The sequence below is a fragment of the Eurytemora carolleeae genome, unplaced genomic scaffold (assembly GCF_000591075.1).
Source record: "Eurytemora carolleeae unplaced genomic scaffold, Eaff_2.0 scaffold633, whole genome shotgun sequence".
In the NCBI taxonomy this organism is placed as follows: domain Eukaryota; kingdom Metazoa; phylum Arthropoda; class Copepoda; order Calanoida; family Temoridae; genus Eurytemora; species Eurytemora carolleeae.
This window is the reverse complement of record NW_019396519.1, coordinates 62,999-80,238: the sequence shown is the minus strand read 5'-3', so window position 1 is coordinate 80,238 and position 17,240 is coordinate 62,999. Positions and strand designations below refer to the sequence as shown.

The 17,240-nt window shown below is 31.4% G+C and overlaps 1 protein-coding gene and 1 long non-coding RNA gene across 2 annotated transcripts; one reads left to right on the top strand and one right to left on the bottom strand.

Annotated features, from left to right (window-relative positions):
• Positions 1-104: 104 nt before the first annotated feature.
• Positions 105-9,123, bottom strand: LOC111704778 (putative defense protein 3). The gene is made up of 9 exons (XM_023477125.1): positions 8,981-9,123; positions 6,545-6,617; positions 4,808-4,838; positions 3,542-3,628; positions 3,020-3,109; positions 2,669-2,749; positions 2,233-2,288; positions 1,319-1,481; positions 105-319 (listed from the first exon to the last, which is right to left on the bottom strand). The coding sequence occupies exons 1-9, from the start codon at positions 9,027-9,029 to the stop codon at positions 188-190; spliced, it is 762 nt and encodes a 253-aa protein (XP_023332893.1). The 5' UTR covers positions 9,030-9,123; the 3' UTR covers positions 105-187.
• A 7,255-nt stretch (positions 9,124-16,378) lies between these two features.
• On the top strand, positions 16,379-17,149 carry LOC111704766 (uncharacterized). The gene is made up of 3 exons (XR_002765879.1): positions 16,379-16,428; positions 16,668-16,788; positions 17,061-17,149. It is a non-coding gene; the product is annotated as an uncharacterized LOC111704766 (long non-coding RNA).
• The last annotated feature ends 91 nt before the right edge of the window (positions 17,150-17,240 follow it).

Genomic DNA, 17,240 nt, shown 5'->3' with positions numbered 1-17,240 from the left:
ATTTAACGAACAATTTTACTGAACAATTGTTCGTTCAGTTAGAAAAATAACGAAATAGATGGAAATTGGATAATAATTCTGAAAAAGAAAAAATTAAAATTTGTTCTACGACTGAAAAAAATGAAACATTGAACGATAACGAATAAATTTAAAAAACCGAACGCCCCCATTCTCTCTTATTCTACAATTAAAAATCTCTAACAACACATTTCTTTAGACTGTTTGTTGTTGTTGTTGTTGTTGTTGTTACCTGCCTCCATGATGCAACAACTTGGCAGTCCTCAGTTACCTCACATAGAGCAGGATATCCGAAGCAGCCCTATACAATTTTTATTCTTTGTAATTCCATGTGACTCTTCATGCAAAGCTGGCAATACTCGATTCACAAACGGTACCCTTTGAATTCATCTGATTAATAATGCGGAATTTACTATCGTTTTTCTAGGTTCAAATTCTGATAATTCCTGCAGATTTTAGGAAAAATCACAACTGAAAATACTCTGTTTTCAAAATTATAATATTGACATCTAATGCATACTTGATCAGACAAAGCTTTTAAGGGTATCGTTGTGATTTGGGCATTGTCATTTCTGCATGGAAATGTTACTTGAATCAGAGTCAAGTATTCCATCAATAATATACATACAGGGTGTTTAGCCTACTAGCCTACTGAACATCATTGTTTTTGTTCAAAAGTGCTTCAAGTTGGTATGGGGAGTCGTAGATGAAACATTTCTCTCTAAAATGCCGTTTTAACCTTTAAAATGTACTCGAAATATAATCAGTCCCTTTTCAAAAGATTTTCGAAAATATTTTAAATCTTTGTTTCGTCTTTTAGTTTTAAAAATACTCAATTCTTTCATTGAAAATGTGAAATTTTATCTATACTGTCGTATAATAAAACGTAAAAAATAAAATTATAATTTTAACTTTATTAAAAATATTTGAAAAGGAGACCGAGCACATTTTCGAATATTCCGTNCCATTTGTTGGTATTGTATCTACTAGATTTTAACGATATTTAGTAGGCAAAAAAGCCTAAAAACACTTGTTTTAAAATTTAAAGTTTTAATTTAAAAAAAAGTTTCAACTTGTAGTTTAAAGTTTCAGATTAAAAAGGATGACAAAACTTTTGTGTTTTGAATCAAGCATTAATCTCCATCTTATGCAGATTAATTTAATTTCTCTTTGATCTGTGGGGAAAGTTTTAATTGAAGGATCAAGCATTCAATCTCAACTATAAAAGTGCCCACATTTGATATAGAGATCAAACATTCCAGATTAACAATTTATCAGGAAATTTTATGCTTAATTATACCTTTGTTTCAAAGCAACCATCATAAATGACATGTTTTGGTTTAATTTTGGATTCCAGCTTAGCTCTTTCATCTGTTTCAGGTTCAGGTTCTGGTTCTGTTTCTTGTTCTGGTTCTGGTTCTGGTTCTGGCTCTGTTGTCTTTTTAATATCAATGATATCTGATCTGTGTGAAATGGTCAATTGATCACGCGAGATTAAAGCTTAAAAGCTGAAGTACTGATTTTTGATGCTCTCAAGAAAAAAAATTAACATCAAAAGAGTTTTCCCCCTTTCGGATATTATTTAACTAGAAATTCTGAAAAATCATTCATGTTTCCAAAGGAATTGAGTTTTTTTTTACAAACCCAAATTTTCTAATTCCTACATTTTTTCAATTTGATGGTGTAAACTTAGAATATTTGATCTAACAGAATTCATAGTTTTAAATATCTAAGGTCTGCGCCATTGTGTTGCAAAGATATAAGGATTAAAAAATCAGAGTTTGTGGCAAAAACTCAATTCCTTTAGTGAAAATTCTAAAATAAATTTTCCAGTGAGAATTGAAGTAAGAAAATTTAATTCTTTAAATGCATTTACATATTTTTCTTCACATATCAGACTGTGCTGATCTTGTCATTGATGTTTTTAAGGCTGTTACAGCTTGAAACCCATTAAACTGGGGAATGAGAAGACGACCGTTAGACTAAAGGATCAATATCATATAGTTTCAACAAACATCAAATACAGCAAGTGTGCAATTAAAACAGAATAAGTTGGGTTTTTACGCTACTGAAACTATTTGCTTAAAACCAGCATCAAATACTCAGAAGATTGCTTAAATATCGTCTTTCTATTCCAGAGCTTTATGGGTCTCACTGTAGTTGGTCCATTACTCATAATTTGAAAAACCAAATTATTTGTAACTGCTCCATTGCCTGAAATCGACCCAGTAGTTATTGTAGTCTTGTACCACCGATGCTGTAACATAAACCTGCATTTGAAAATATTTTAACAAGAAAATAATTGTCAAACCTCTCACAAAGTTATAAGTTGATACAAATGGTGATCAACCTTGGAAGGGAATTGATCATACCATTTTTTTGATAATTAATTAAAAGCAACATATTTTTTGTTAATATTAAAAGAAATTTTTGAGCAACCTTAAGTTTTTGAAAGTTGTTCATTGCACAAATTTTCAGTAATTTCTGCTAATCTAAAAACTTACTGCAGGTCCATGTTAAAACCAGCTTTTTAAAAAGGAATGTTGATTCCTTGACAATTTAAATTGAATCCCTTGAGGATTTTTATTTCCAGTTTCTGAGAGTAAATAATACATTTTTCAATATTTTTTTTTTAAATCCTTCAATATACCTGACCATGGAAATTTCTCGGAGAGTTCCAAATTACACTCACTGAAGTCTTGTCATCAGAACTAAGATGAGTAACAGTATTCTAAACATAGTTAAATTACTATTTAAAGGGAGAGACTGGCTAGGTTACATATTTGAGTGCAGTAAACTAGAGAAACATTTTAGGATTCATTTGATACCATTTACTTGCATAATTTCTAGGTAAGATCTGTTTAATTTCACCGGATGGGATGGTCAGCAGAAGAAACCTTTTTTACAATTATTTAATGACAATAAAAATGCTTTATTGGTATCAAGTGAATCTTAATTAGTCTTTCCCTTAAAGTAAGGGAAAATATAAATTATGTCAAACCTGAGGTAAAGAGCAAGCTCCATACTGAGCTGATGAACTTGAATTGATGTCAAAGCTGCCAATTATTGCATCATCTGAGTTCTGGCGAACCTTGTAACAAGCAAATACAAAAACATTTGTAACAGTACAAATCTTTGTAACAAAGTCCGAGTTTTTCCCCCCTAAATCGTAGGATATCAAGAGACTTTTGATTTGAAGAACTTTTTTTGGGACAGGGCTTTTTAAACGCCAAAATTTAGGACTTTATTTCCGAAAACTTTTTTGTGAATTTTTTGGCGCTTAGGTACAGAATACAGTACATGTCAATTTGAATATATTTGTTCAGCTAATTCGGGAACCCAGCTTTGCCTGAAAAATAAACTGTCACTAGAAAAGTCAACCTACTCAAGATAGAATTTTCAACCAAGCTAAAAACGTTCACGTGGTTCTACTTCAGGTTCCCCAAGCATCAAAGTGGGTTCTACTAGGACTATTCCAAATTTACTTATTGCTGTGAATAAATTTGAAATAGGATATAATTACCTGAATAATAAATCCTCTAAACGTTTCAACAATCAACCATCCGCTCCCTTTTAATATTATTTCAAGCCTAGTTCCTAGTTCTTTAACCTTAAAGCAAAGATAATATATATATAGATATGCAGGCAGGTATAAACCTCCTTCCTAAATTGCTTGTAGCAGACAACTAATTTTTGAACCTCTGAGAAAATGTGCAAGGAGAGACATCTATAGCAAATTGATTACTTTCTATATTCCTTTCTCCCCTTGCTGCTATCTGTAGGAAATACGCATTTGTGTTATATAAACATACAGTACGCGTATTGCATCCTGTATAGTTCAAGTGTTGCTATCTGGACCTGTTTGACCAATAAAATTAAATTTCAAGGTAACACAAACATACAGTACGCGTTTTGCTTATGTTATGATCAGATCAGTTGTAATTTGTCCTAGACTCGATGTACTTTTATAGTCATAATTTTTATTTAAATTGCGTTAATTTACGTATGCCATTCAGTACAACTTGCACATTTAAACTTTGTCTAGTCAAATTCCTACCTCAGTTTTATTTGCATTGATTAATTTGTTTCATTAAGTACAATATGCAGTATACATTGTTGATACTATAGTACGCATTTAGTGTTATCACGCATAAACAAAGTGATAAATTAGCAACAATCCAGAGGATAAAATGCCATGCGTACGACAGAGATGGTGCTGATAGCACATTTTCTCAAGACCTCAAAATTTATACCTGCCTGCGTATCTATATATATATTATCTTTGCCTTAAAGAGAACCTATTATTAGGAAACTAACTACTCTGTGCAATCTAAAGATACAAGACTTTTTGATCTGGAAAAAAACATCAGGTTGGAAAGATATTAGATTATAAAATTAGAGTTTGAAGCGAGTAATCATTTTTATAAATTTCAATGAAGTTTTCTATAGAATATCTGTCGCTTTCTACAAAAAGAAAAAGGAAAATGTTCAATCTTTTTTTTCTCATAAATCAAAACTGTATCATTGAAGGAAAGGGACTGTTAGCGTAATTTCAGGAGATCTTCTATATAAAGAGGTAAGTCCTGGATTCACAACTGTACCCTGTACAAACCTTTGACTGATCTCAGTGTAAATACCTCTTGAATGCTGTGTAAAAAGTTAAAGTTAAAAAAAAAATTACACTTACATCTATATCTTTGTAGATATCATTTGAAATTGTTATTTTAACCGAATTTTTAGTGAAGACTTAAATTTTGTTGATCATTTTTAATGCTAAAAATTAATTTACCTGTAGATGGTAGGGGTTTTCTTGATTATCTCTAATACAAATCAATAAACCAAATTTAGCAATATAAATGTAAATTCTACATTGAGAAAACGATCGAATGGACAGGCATATTAGATGAAAAGTTTAAATTATGATATGGTATTTGATACGATTTTGCAACCACAAACCATTTAGAAAGACCCAGAAAACTGTGAAATAAAAGGGTGTACTTTAAAAAAGGTTCCCACCTACCATTTATCTCTAGTTTTATATAAATCTACGTATATTTAGCTCTGAATATTTCTATTAATCATAGACATACAAATAAGGAATTGCATTTAACAAAGATGGAGTGTGCATCAAAAAAGTGGCTTAAAAAGTCCAAGAGGTGGCTTCATTCAGCAGTTTCTATTTGCCGGCATGCTTAAAGTATCAAAAAGGTTTTCAAGCCGGATACAGATTGTCATGGCGTGTAAAATTTTAATCATAAAGTCTTTATTTATATTCGCCAAAAGAAGAAGTTTGAATCCGTGGCGCTATTTGTCTCTGCATTTAGAAGGGAGTGAAAGGAACCTTATTTCTGTTATTTCTGACCCAATCCATAGAAAAATAAGGTGTCCAGATAAAGTGATAAAGATATTTTATTAGTGACTGAAACCTTAAAATCAAGCAACTTGAATAAAAGCCAACTAGATGAAGATAACAGTATAATCTCTGCCCTGCCAACCCTGAAAAAAAGGAGATGAACGCAGATAGAGTGTAGAAGGTTGATATAGTCTCTACTGTCTAATATCCAGCTAGCCATCTGCAATTTGCAATGCCGAGTGCCAGATGTCCAAAAACATCTACTACTAAATCATTTTTTGCCTGGACTAGTTTCATTTTAATCAATGAATTCACAAGACTTTATTGCCACTGAGAGATCGAATTCATAACGTAAGTGGGAACCCTTTTTTATGTACACTCTTTAGAAAAACGATCTACATTATGCGCATTTGATGATATTTTAAAGCAGATAATTTGACCAGCTTGAGTCAACTTGAATTGCGTCTGTGTACACTGCACATTTTACAATTATTGTGTTTCATGTTTAATAGTCTAATTAAAATCATAACTCAAGTCTTACAAATCGTCACCCTATTCCACATTGTGTTAAAAAAAATACTAAAATTTCCAAGATTTGAAACTGCATCTTGTTAAAACTTGATTTTATTAAGCTTTGATATGTTTCTAATCGTAAAAAAAATTTAAAAACTATCCCAGAACGATCGTCGCAACAATCGTTTTTTGCATAGTTTATGGATCGTTTTTGCATAGCTTATGGATCGTTTTTGCATAGCTTATGGATCGTCTTTGCATAGCTTATGGATCGTTTTTGCATAGCTTATGGATCGTTTTTGCATAGCTTATGGATAGTTTTTGCATAGCTTATGGATAGTTTTTGCATAGCTAATGGATAGTTTTGGGTGTTTAATTTTTCCATATTTCTTCAATTCTCTCAGAATTCGACTTAGAAGTAAATGTTTAGAAAAAACAATTTTAAAATTTAGAATTATATATTTACCTTGATTGTTTTTTTAAAAAAAGGTTTACCTTTCGTGACTTCTTTGTTTTTCTTGCTTTGTCTAATATTTTGAATCGACAATACTCAAACTTTTATCAAAAAACATGTTTTTTTCAGGTTTATCAATAATTTACGGATTAAAATTTGTTAAAAAACCATTTTACAAATTTTTAGTACCATGATTTAATGGTTTCCTGGGTGGATTCCCATGCCCTGGTTCCAAAGTTATACATCCGGGTTCCGGGGCTCCAGTACTGTATCCATACACTACATAAACAGTGTTATACATCCGGGTTCCGGGGCTCCAATACTGTACCCTTACACTGTACATAAACAATGTTATACATCCAGGTTCCGGGGCTCCAGTACTGTACCCATACATTGTACATAAACAATGTTATACATCCAGGTTCCGGGGCTCCAGTACTGTACCCATACATTGTACATAAACAAGGTTATACATCCAGGTTCCAGGGCTCTAGTACTGTACCCATACACTGTACATAAACAAGTTTATATATCTGGGTTCCGGGGCTCTAGTACTGTACCCATACACTTTACATAGACAAGGTTATAAACCAGGGTTCCGAGGCTCTAGTACTGTACCCATACACTTTACATAGACAAGGTTATATGTCCGGGTTCCGCAGCTCTAGTACTGTACCAAGGTGTATGAAATAGAAGGGAGATACAAATGACTCTGCCCTCCCTACCATATGATAATGCACAAATAGATTCTAGTACAATAGATGGCAACGTAGAATATGTACACTCTCAGTAAAATTGTATTCTGACGTCACAAGTGTCAGTTTAGTTTTTGTGTCCGACAAAATTATTAATAATTGTGATAATTTTAGAATAAAGTACCTATCTTACAGTAAAATAAATGAATTTTATGTGTTCTTTATTTTCTGTTTTTACACGTTTTTAAATCTTGATTAAACATGTCAAATAATGTGAGAAAATTTTGTTTTCCTTGTTATATTTGACACTTGTGACGTTGTGTATAATTGGTTAATTTCTCTGTTGCCACCTATTGTACTTGATAATCTATTTGATTATGCATGCATATAAGAAATATTCAGAATGGGTTATTGTAAACGCGGTTATTGTACATCAGACAAATATTTCTGATACAAATGGAGTACCGTCTGCAAAGCATTTATAATCATATGGTTGGGCGGGCCGCGTCAGTTGTATCTCCCTTTTATTTCATACTCCTTGTACTGTACCCATACACTTTACATAGAGGAGGTTAAACACCAGGATTCCGGGGCTTCAGTACTGTACCCATACACTGTACATAACCAAGGTTATATACCAGGGTTCCGAATCGCCAGTACTGTACCCATACACAGTACAATGTACTTACACAAGGTTATACATCCGGGTTCCGGGGCTCCAGTACTGTACCCACACACTGTACATAAACAAGGTTATATATCAGGGTTCCTGGGCTCCAGTACTGTACCCATACACTGTACATAAACAAGGTTATATATCAGGGTTCCGGGGCTCCAGTACTGTACCCATACACTGTACATAAACAATGTTATACATCCGGGTTCCGGGGCTCCAGTACTGTACCCATGCACTGTCCGTAAACAAGGTTTTACTCCAGGGTTCCGGGGCTCCAGCACTGTACCCATACACTGTACATAGACAAGGTTAAACACCAGGGTTCAGGGGTACCAGTACTGAACCCATACACTGTACATAGACACCATACACCAAGAACCCCTGAATCTTTGTTTACAAAAAAGTGTACTGCAATTCTGAGAAGAATGTAAACATCCTTAGTTGCAATGAACTTCATTCCTTTCAGTACCATGCATACTGTACCATGCCGTTTATTTATGCAAATATGTGCTACATCTTGTACAGTGTACAAGTTTATTGAAGTCAAATTTGTACTTTTATGGTGTAAAATACTTTTTCAGGGAAAATATCAAATGTTCTTACCATTTGTCACTGATTTTAGCCTGTAAACTTCATTTTTTCAATATCCGACTTTCTGACCCATTTAGCTTCTGTTTTTAAAATTATAAACATTGATAACTAATTCATAATTGATCAGACAAAGATTTGAAGGATACCGTTAGTAGGGCATTGTCATCTTTGCAGGAAGGGTCATATGAAATTATGCTTACAGTCCCTTTAAAAAACATCTGGTTATGAATATGTATGTATAAGCGTGTAGAAAATACCACACGCAAAGAAAAATATTTCTTTTAATGTTACCAGACATAATATAATATTTTTATAGAATTGGTTTTATATAAAATAAAATGTGTGTAAACACTATTATCCTGTAATTGTTTTATAACGGCGCAACTAAAGTAATGCAACAGACCATGAATTAGATAAAATAAAGAATATTAAAGGAATTGCGGAGTAAATAAAATTTTGAAAACTTCTTCTGGACAAATTTTGTGCATTTTTTGCTTTTCTCTGCTGTATAAATGCATGCGTAGCTTTGAAAAAGGGGCTGAATTGAAATAAAATAATATTAAAAATACATGAGTACAAACAAGAGCAAACAACGTATATTTTACAGTACAAATATAATTTTTCATATACTTTCGTAACAAAAAATACTTTTAAATAAACTTAAGTAAACAATTTTTTACCTTCAGCAATGAAGAAAAGTAGAGAAATCTTGGAATAGATTAGTTTCATGATTTAGCTTTAATCTTGCATATTAGATAATCAATTAGATAATCAATTAGATAATTAATTAGATAATCAATTAGATAATCAATTAGATAATCAATTAGATAATCAATTAGATAATCAATTAAATAATCAAAATCTGAAAAAAAGTTTTCAATTTTGGAATTAGGTCATCATAAATTTGTGTTTCAAAGAAACGAAGTTTTTACCACAAAATAAAATGGTCTTACTCCTATATCTTTGCAATCTGATGATTTAAACTTATATTATTTGAACTCACCGAATTTTAAGTTCGAAATAGTATAGTGGTCTAAAAACGGCCGATCATTTCTTCGATCATTCGTATTGATCTCTTCATTTAATCTGATCTTCTATCGGAGTTAAAATTTTCAAAGGGTTAAATATGCCAATTCTAAGGAGGTAGGATTTTGCAGAATTTTACAAAACTATGTCAGATATTTTTGCAAGTCCCAAGAAAAAATGTCACTTGCGATAAAGTCCTTGGCTTTGGATTCCTTTACCTTTTAGTTTAAGGAATTTTAGAACTTCATTTACAAATTATTTTCAAACAACTTTCTTAATGGGGTTGCCTCACACCGGACTAACCAGAGTGAGCAGCATTCGGTTTCTTCTATTTAAAATCAAACGTGTTTTGGTCTTTAATTCAATAATCATTTATTTTACGAATTTGTTTATTTTATACATTTTCATTCAAATGCCAACAAAAAAGTATTTAAGAAAAAAGGCTAAAAAATTATGTTTAATGGGTCAAATTGTGATCGAAAGTCACAGCTTTCTGAAATATTGACAGAACCGTTAAATCCACGTTGCCTATGTTACGGTTTTGAAAAGAAAATCTACAAAGGATAATAAACAATGCCCGACACTTAATTTAAAGATGTCTCCAAAATATCCCACTTTAAACCAATAAAAATTAAATTAAATGAAAAGTTTGCGTTTGACGTTTTTAGATAGCAAACGAACACCAAAACAGACAAACATACAGACAAGCAAAATATACATATAAATATAAATAAAAGTGAACTTTCCTTCAAAAAACAGTGAATCACGACTGCAATAGGAAAGGTACATTCACATTCTTTATTTAAATGTGTAAATATATAAATACATTAATGCAAACACAGCCAAATATATATCGAGATAATATATCAACGAAATATTATTCAAAACATTATAAAAGAACCGATATCGAGTTGACTTTAAAAAAATTTCCTTCAAAATGCAACTGTTGAACTTTCTAAAATAAACCAATTTTTTAACGTCGAGATTTCTTTAACTCGCAATGTTTAAAATATTCATGGCGAAACATGCTTTCGGGAAAGGAAATTGTTATTATTTAATAAGAAACCGGCTTTCCAAGGTTTCTTGAAACCTATTAACTAATATGTGTGTGTTGCAACAAAGAAACTCATTATATTGAGTTTATTATTATAATCGATTCATTTTCATTTTCATTGATTGATCACTATGGTTCACTAGAAGGGGATTTGGCGACTGGCGTACTGTTTTGTTTTGCCTTATATTTTTACTGGCTGTACAGCTTGCTCTAGCGGATTTAAATCCGGCCCGGTACTTGAAGTTTCTAGTGAAGCAAGATGTGACATTTTGAAGAAAAAATTATTCAATTGGTTTGGCAAACTTTTCTCGGTGCAGATTCTTTCTACTTTATTGGAGAACGGTTACGGAATTAAGTTCTAAAAGAAACTGAGTTTTTGCCACAAACTTAAATTTATAATCCGTATATCTTTGCAACCATAAGGTGTAAACCTTTGATATTTCAAACTTAGATTATTTAGTCCAACATAATTCATAGTTTGAAATATGAAGGGTCTACTACATTAGGTTGTAAAGCTCTAGAGATGAGAAAATAAGAGTTTGTGGCAAAAACTCAATTCCTTTTTTAAAGATATTCCTAAAAGCCTATTTTTTTTTTCTTCTCAGAACTCAATTATCAATGATATAGTCTTTGGAGAAAAAAGCAGGGGTAGCGGTTGAGAATGGAGACTGCAGCTATAAACTAGCAGCAGGTTTGAATTAATTTATGAAAAATGTATTAAGACGAATCCGCGACATTTTTTTGATGCACAGCAGGGGTAATGGAGACTTGAAAAGCAACATCGGAAAGCTAAAAGTGTTACTAAACATCTTTGTTTAACGGATTATTAATCATTGATAAACAAATGTTAAAACCTATTTATTCAACTAAGTAATATAATAATGATAATATTAAATTTCACTTTTTTAAAGAATATGCAATGTTTGTTTATACCTCCAATGTTTGTTTATACCTCCAATGTTTGTTTATACCTCCAATGTTTGTTTATACCTCCAATGTTTACTGGTTTAAATATAATTAAGAACTGAAGGTTAAATACGTAAATATGAATTCATCCATGCAGTGTAATTTACAGATATGAACATGAAAAAACATTTGTCCAGTCTGCGCCAAGTCATGGTAAACAGATAGATAGATAGATAGATGTAGCAAATATAGAGGCCCATAGTAAATTACGTTGTACATTATAGCTAAATGTGCCCATTAGTAAAAATATGTAATTCATGTATTGCGATTAACACATTTAATGAACGTAGATATATATAACTCTGTCATACCTATATTGTGATTGCTTAACTACGTAATATATATATATAAATAAATATATATATATATATATATATATATATATAGTGATAGATAGATAGATAGATAGATAGATAGATAGATAGATAGATAGATAGATAGATAGATAGATAGATAGATAGATAGATAGATAGATAGGTTGATTAATAGATAGAAAGATAGATGGATAGATAGTTAGTTTTTTTCTAATAGCTTTAGTATGAAAGAAGTAGATTTTTGCGTGAGAGCGTGCACATTTTGTATCATTGTGAGATAAATAGATAGAAAGATAGTTAACCCTAAACAGGCTGGGGGGGGGGCGTTTGGCGCACCCCCTTTGTTTTTTTTGTCCTAGCACTCTCATTTTTGACCCATCACCGTGAAATTTGATGACTTTTAATGAATAGTAATTTAAAGGATTTTTTGTCAATTTTTTTTAAATTTATGGGGTAGGGTACAGGGGGGGGGGGCAATTTATTAGACAAAAACAGCCCAACCAGGATATGGTTAAATGCATCAAGATATTAACATTTGACATTTAAAATAAAAAAAAAACATAAAGGAATTTCTAATTCCCTTGAATAAATTAAGATGTTGACATTTTATATTTTATAAAAATATCACGAAATCCCTATTCATCGTCTGTGCAGTGTGACGTTGCTACGTGTAAAACTACGTTTCTACATTTTGCTCCCGAAATAATCGTTCCAAAAATCCAATTACAAATATTTTTAAATAATATCCAACTCCTTATTCCAAGACTTTTGTTTGTCAGTGTGAGTTTACTCGTATAGGTATATCTGCTAAATATAAATATTGTGTAAATTCATAGAAAACTGTGGAAGGGGAAGACTACAATCAAGCTATTTTATTTGATTTAGGTTTAAGGAAAAACATTTACCAATACCTTTGAAATATACTTGTTGATGTTTTTGTTTAAAAATTGTATCAAATAAAACTTTAAGACTGCAGGTGTCGAATGGATTTGAAGATTATTATCCAAAAAGTGCCCCATGTACAGGCTCATTTAACAGTTTGGTTTTTGTTGCATGCAAGCTGTGAATTTAGATCAACTAGGCTTAAATTGTGAACATGTTCTTTTTGTTTACATTTTCAAGAATTTAAATTTTTTTACAAAATTAAAAACCTTTAAAACACATTTTTAAATTTTTTTTATCATTCATAAACCTTGCCTGTAGTCACGTGATGTCTCACAAAAAATTCTGGCCCGATCGGTTCAGCCGTTTTGACGTTTATTGAATACAAACAAACAGACAGACAAGCCAAATTTGCATATAGATTAAGCATAAATATTTCGCTTTTTTCTTATTCTTTTTTGAATGAAAACGCGATCAAATTCAAATACAGGAATCTGGGCCTGGTTAGTCCAGGGTGCATATAGTTTTATCTTTGAAAGAAAATATTGATTTCCCTATCAAAATTCACAAAAAAATGAAATTTCGTTAAGGCGTGATTTAATAAAGGTTGTATTTTAAATTTTAAATCTAAAAAGCACGCCTAGTACATATATCAATATTTCAAAAGAAATATTTTGATGTTTTTTCTTTAGTTGGTCTCAATATCACAGAAGAGAGATATCTAAATTTAGAAATTTTAAAAATCAGTTTCTATTCCATTTTTGGATTTATTCAATCTGTAAAAGATTTGAGCAACAGTAATATAAAGTTTTTGCAATATAACAAATAAAACATAAACTATTTTGCAGAAAAAATCATATTTAGCGCTTTCTTACACTAGGATTTAGATAACACGTTTCACACGCAGTTTCTTCATTTTTCGGGTAGGTAGGTCAGCTAGAACTAATTCAGCAAGAACATAGTCAAGGTCAAGTGCTACCTATGTCAAGAGTCATAACTCTTTAAGGTTAACCCGGCCGAAATACTTTCAAACAATTTTCGCGCCAAAGCTGAATTATGCAAGTTAGAAGATGACCTACTGAAGAGAACGAAGTGAATCTAGTTATAAAACAAAACGTCAGATGTATTTTATAAATTAAATAAAACCAAAATAATTTTCTTGTCCATAACTATGACCTAGAAGTTGTCAGAATTATATTAAAACCAAAACATTAATATTCTTCAAATTTATTTCGGTTAAAACTTTAATGATATCTCACCTAGATCCAGACTGCTATGAGACATTGCAACAATCTGCTAGACTGGGTCGACTTTGAAATTCAACTACACCTTGGCCTTTAAATGTTACCTCACTATATTGTTTATTCTTTTCCGTGACCCTTGACATGTTTATTTTAGAAACTGAAAGCAGTAGTTTTTAGCTTTAGTTTTTTAGAAGTTTAGAAATTTCTTTTCGTTTTTTTTTTGCGTTCAGTCCCTGAATCATTGTGATCTCCAAAATCTTGAGCCTGGAAAGAAAAGACTTTTTATGAAACATTGTTTAATTATCCTTTGAAATTTAAAATTAAGGAAAAAATAAAAATCATGTTTAACATTCTGATATTTTACAATAATAAAAACAATTCTCAATTGATTTTACTCCTTCAAAGACTAAGCAGACTGAAACTTTTTTGTCTCAAAATTTCAATATTATTTATCTTTAATTATATTTTTCTTTAATGATTCTTTCCGCTCGATTTTTAAGGATTTGATGTAATCTAATATATTTCAATCCTTTATTTTCTACCTTTGTACCAATACTATCCAACTCGGAAACTCATCTGTACCTGGAAACTAAGTTTTCCCATGTAAAGTCAAACTCAAATAATCAACCAAGCTACGAACATTCCAGAGTTCCTCACACAAAAATTTGGGGAAATTGGTAAAGGAGTAGACAAACAGACAAACAGACACCTAGACAAACAGACAAACAGACAAACAGAGGGGGGACAAATAGAGATTACTACCCAGCTTTGCCTTATAACAACCTATTAATTTATCAATTTCTAAATATAGCTAAGAACATTCCCGTGGTTCTACGGAGTTCCACAATCAAAATTTGAGGCAAATCAGTTAAGGGGTTTCTAACTTAAGATCAAACAGACAAAGAAACAAACAGAGATTATACTTCAAATATATAGAAAGATAGAAAATAAACCTGTCGAAGCAACCTACAAACGTTTAATAAAAATAATTTTAAAATCGGTCAAAGTCAAAATTTTGTTAAAAAAGAGAGCACTTAAAAAGATCATACATTGCAAAAGCAAAGAGTATCTAAACCGTAAATTTCCAGGTTCAGACCCTCCATTATGTAGAGTGACAAGTTCAGACCCTCCATTATGTAGAGTGGCAGGTTCAGACCCTCCATTATGTAGAGTGGCAGGTTCAGACCCTAGATTTTTGTATAGTGGCAAGTTCACACCCTCCACCTTAGTAGAGTGACAGGTTCAGGCACTCCACTTATGTAGAGTGGCTGGTTCGTTTTACAATTCTAACAATGGTACTCTGTTCAGTGTTCACTGTGGAGTGTGTACTGTATAAAGATGGCGCAGTTTTTTTCATTTCGTTCTTTTATCGTTCGTGAACAAACCATTTTGTTCTTTTTTTCAATTGTTTCAAAAATTATTTCGTTTGTTCTCAAAATTATCGTTCATTTTCCATCTATTTCGTTAGTTTTCTCACAAAACGATCATTCAGTAAAACCGTTTGTTCAATAAAATTGTTAGTTCAGTAAAAAAACGATTTTCTTCAAGTTCGAATTCGAACAATTTCAAATCGTTCGTTTTTATATCGTTTGCGTTTAAAAACGATAGTTTTTTCATTTTTCTGAAAGATAGAATTCGTTCGTTCATCGTTATTTTTTCTTCTAAACGAAACCATTGTTAATAACATTCTTTTGGTTCGTTCTCAAAAATGTTGTCAGTTCACAAAAACAATGCACATCTCTAGGACTGTGTTCTCAAACTCACCGGCACTCAATTTTCAGCTTGAAAAGTTATTGAAGTGAGGATAATTTTGTTATCGAAACAGACTTTAAAGCTCACTGTTGAGTGTTGACGTTGTGAATCTGACAAGTCACTTGACATCCCAGTCCCTTTTTTCAGATTTATTAGGGTTTCCCTGAATATGTTGATAGTTCTTCTTGTGTTAAATCTAGGAACTGTATCAGCTGATTGTAGCAAGGAGGAAGAGCAGAATAGTTATAATACAATACAATGGTTTATCAGGAATATTTCATTAAAAATCAATTTTAATTTCTTACACTCTAGTTTTCTAAAATTTCAAAAATTAATCCGAGCTGGGAACTTTAGAATGGTGAATATCGAGATCAATGCTTGATCCACTCTTTTTCTTAATCTCCAAACTAACCTAATCTTGTATCCTGAGAAATGCATAAAAGCCGGGAAATTTGAAATTTTTCGTGCCATTTAATATACAGAAACTGGAGGGACTCCCTAATTTTAAAAAACCGGTTTTTGATTTTCTGTACTATATCCAAGAAAGCCTGGATTAACCAAGAAATTAAAGTGTCTACATTGGATATTTGGATTAAGAAGTAGGGATTAAAGTTATCCCATTCTAATGTTCCCAGCTCCGAAGTTAGATCTTTTGTATTTTAAATCTCAGGATCAAGCATAGATCTCATCTTATTCTGACATACATAATTCCTCTTTCATAGTTAGGGATCAATAACTTTAATTGATCCTCAACTTTACAAGTTCCCACATTGGATATCGAGATCAAGCTTTAAAGATTAACAATATTGAATTATTTGTTTATTATTTTTCTGTAAATATTTGATTAGAAGAGAGGAAAATGGAGCTGAATGTCTAAATATCAATATTGGGTATAAATATTCACATTTAACATTGTCCACAAAAAATAATTTGTCAAAAAAGTTGGAGTCTTGAAATGTGTGTGTTTCAAATATAAAAACTTTTTGGAAATTAAATATTAGATTTTTTAAGCTGAGGAAAATGAAATAAATTTTTTTTTGTAAAAAATAATTTTTAAATTAAACAATGAGAGTGGGTCATTAGAATATAAATGTGACAATTTTTACGCCGTAAATCCGCAATATGATAGATCAAAGACGACCTTCCTGCCTAACCAACTCCAGCTCCACCTGGAAGATGTGAAGGAATTAGAAGCTTTCAATAAACTTTCTGTTTTAACAACAAAATGCATTATCATCACTACTTCTCAAGTAATTATTTATATATTCTTTACACTATGCAAATGTTTTCCTCAATATTATTTTTGCAAATAAGCAAAATACTGCGAAACAAATTTAAAGAGGTCTCTGAACTATATTAACTGCACCATGCACCTTTTAAATGGTGGAGTACTAAATGAGCATTTGCTATATCGCTCTCTCTTATTTATTTTTGTTTTATTCATCATAATTAGTTGAATGTGATTTCATATAGAATATTGTATATTGCATTGTCTTTTTTCTTAACATTTTTCATTCTTTAGGTTACGTTACTAGACAACATTTCTGGAATGGAATTTTCTCCCAAACTTATTTTTATCATACAAGATTTAGCTAGAAAAAATGAAGAAAACTTAGGGGGAAAAATTAGATTTTTAAACTAAAAAAAGCTTTAAGCGTCTAATCAACTTAAAGTTTTTTTATAAAAGGATCCTTAAATTTCT

What these genes read in the sequence shown, in the direction of transcription:
- LOC111704778 (XM_023477125.1), bottom strand. Translation starts at nt 9,029, where the DNA reads ATGAAACTAATCTATTCCAAGATTTCTCTACTTTTCTTCATTGCTGAA. An exon ending in ACTTTTCTTCATTGCTGAAG is followed by an intron (nt 6,618 to 8,980) that starts GTAAAAAATTGT and finishes CTGTTTATGTAG; the next exon opens with TGTATGGATACAGTACTGGA. An exon ending in GGGCATGGGAATCCACCCAG is followed by an intron (nt 4,839 to 6,544) that starts GAAACCATTAAA and finishes GATTTGTATTAG; the next exon opens with AGATAATCAAGAAAACCCCT.